This window comes from Scomber scombrus, chromosome 10 (assembly GCF_963691925.1).
Source record: "Scomber scombrus chromosome 10, fScoSco1.1, whole genome shotgun sequence".
NCBI classification, from domain to species: Eukaryota; Metazoa; Chordata; class Actinopteri; order Scombriformes; family Scombridae; genus Scomber; species Scomber scombrus.
The window spans coordinates 32,818,211-32,820,710 of NC_084979.1; the positions used below are offsets into that span (position 1 = coordinate 32,818,211).

The following is a 2,500-nucleotide window of genomic DNA, read 5'->3' on the forward strand; positions in this document are numbered from 1 at the left end:
TTATGGGATAGATCACAGTGAGTATTATGGGATGGATCACAGTGAGTATATTATGGGATGGATCACAGTGAGTATATTATGGGATGGATCACAGTGAGTATATCATGGGATGGATCACAGTATTATGGGATGGATCACAGTGAGTATTATGGGATGGATCACAGTGAGTATTATGGGATGGATCACAGTGAGTATATTATGGGATGGATCACAGTATTATGGGATGGATCACAGTGAGTATATTATGGGATGGATCACAGTATTATGGGATGGATCACAGTGAATATTATGGGATGGATCACAGTGAATATTATGGGATGGATCACAGTGAATATTATGGGATGGATCACAATATTATGGGATGGATCACAGTGAATATATTATGGGATGGATCACAGTGAGTATTATGGGATGGATCACAGTGAGTATATTATGGGATGGATCACAGTGAGTATTATGGGATGGATCACAGTGAATATTATGGGATGGATCACAGTATTATGGGATGGATCACAGTGAGTATTATGGGATGGATCACAGTGAATATTATGGGATGGATCACAGTGAATATTATGGGATGGATCACAGTATTATGGGATGGATCACAGTGAATATTATGGGATGGATCACAGTGAGTATATTATGGGATGGATCACAGTGAGTATTATGGGATGGATCACAGTGAGTATATTATGGGATAGATCACAGTAAGTATATTATGGGATGGATCACAGTGAGTATATTATGGGATGGATCACAGTATTATGGGATGGATCACAGTGAGTATTATGGGATGGATCACAGTGAGTATTATGGGATGGATCACAGTGAATATTATGGGATGGATCACAGTATTATGGGATGGATCACAGTGAATATTATGGGATGGATCACAGTGAATATTATGGGATGGATCACAGTATTATGGGATGGATCACAGTGAATATTATGGGATGGATCACAGTGAGTATATTATGGGATGGATCACAGTGAGTATTATGGGATGGATCACAGTGAGTATATTATGGGATGGATCACAGTGAGTATATTATGGGATGGATCACAGTGAGTATATTATGGGATGGATCACAGTGAGTATATTATGGGATGGACTCACAGTGAGTATATTATGGGATAGATCACAGTAAGTATATTATGGGATGGATCACAGTGAGTATTATGGGATGGATCACAGTATTATGGGATGGACTCACAGTATTATGGGATGGATCACAGTGAGTATTATGGGATGGATCACAGTGAGTATATTATGGGATGGATCACAGTGAGTATATTATGGGATGGTTCACAGTGAATATATTATGGGATGGATCACAGTGAGTATATTATGGGATGGATATTATGGGATGGATCACAGTGAGTATATTATGGGATGGATCACAGTGAGTATATTATGGGATGGATATTATGGGATGGACTCACAGTGCAGCCGTTCCTGCAGTCCTGCATGTTGACGTAGTAGTTGAGATCGTTCCACACGCTCTCGATGCCCAGGAAGTTGCTGTTGGCGGTGTCGTAGCTCTTTCCTGTCAGAGGGTCGATGAAGAAGTTCTCCTGGACGCTGCGGCTGCCTGCCAGAACCAGAACCCAGCAGTGCACCCGCAAGCCCCACAGGGGGTCAGCAGGGGGCGGCCCGCTCTCCTGTTCATGGAGGGAGAGTAGATGTCTGAAATCACATGTAATGAGTGTGTGTGTGTGTGTGTGTGTTGTTGTGTGTGTGTGTGTGTGTGTGTGTGTGTGTGTGTGTGTGTGTGTGTGTGTGTGTGTGTGTGTGTGTGTGTGTGTGTGTGTGTGTGTGTGTGTGTGTGTGTTGTTGTGTGTGTAGAGCAGCTCACATGATTCATTACTAAAAGCTTTTCTGTGTGTTGGATCCTCTTTACATTTCCTATCATTTTTCTTTTCTGTTGTCGCTGCTCGACTCTTTTCATCTATCTGATGCTGTAAAGTGTGACGAGACGCTCTGAGTTTAAAGTGAGAGTTGATCACTGGACTCTAATTATGTGATGGAGCTACGAGCAGCACGAGCAGCTCTCTGATAGGTAGAAGAAGCTTCCTGCTGTTTCTGTTTCTGTTGCTGAGAACAAACAGCTGCAGAGTTTCTTTCACGTGAGGCAGCAGGAACATCATAAAGCAGAAGCTTCCTGTCAACAAGGACTAACTACATACTGGTGATGGAATAATGTTTGACTTATAGCTCCTAGCTCTTAGAGAATGATGGTTCAGTAGTGATTGACGCTGATCGCTGCATGTCACCACATGAAGAGAAATATACGTTATATCATTTATTGTCTCAGGCTCAGTAAAACCATGTGAAGCTGTGAACTACAACTAGTGTAACAGAGCCTCGCTGTGCTCCTGCAGGTAAACTACCTGTAGTGTTTGTCTGTGAAGCAGCACAGCTTCAGCCTCCTGTTTCTTCTTCTCTTGCTGCATCACAAAGTGACTTTTCAGCTGCCTCAAAGGTTTCACTGTGTATTTA

The 2,500-nt window shown here is 42.3% G+C and overlaps 1 protein-coding gene across 1 annotated transcript in view; it reads right to left on the minus strand.

Annotated features, from left to right (window-relative positions):
* Nucleotides 1-2,500, minus strand: part of ccdc135 (coiled-coil domain containing 135) — a 19,879-nt gene that overhangs the window by 13,939 nt on the left and 3,440 nt on the right. The window contains exons 6-7 of the mRNA XM_062427622.1: nt 2,392-2,500; nt 1,444-1,662 (exon numbers count right to left, since the gene is read on the minus strand). The exon at nt 2,392-2,500 is cut by the window's right edge and continues 32 nt beyond it. Of these exons, the coding sequence (XP_062283606.1) occupies nt 1,444-1,662; nt 2,392-2,500 (328 nt within the window). The remainder of the gene's footprint in view (nt 1-1,443; nt 1,663-2,391) is intronic.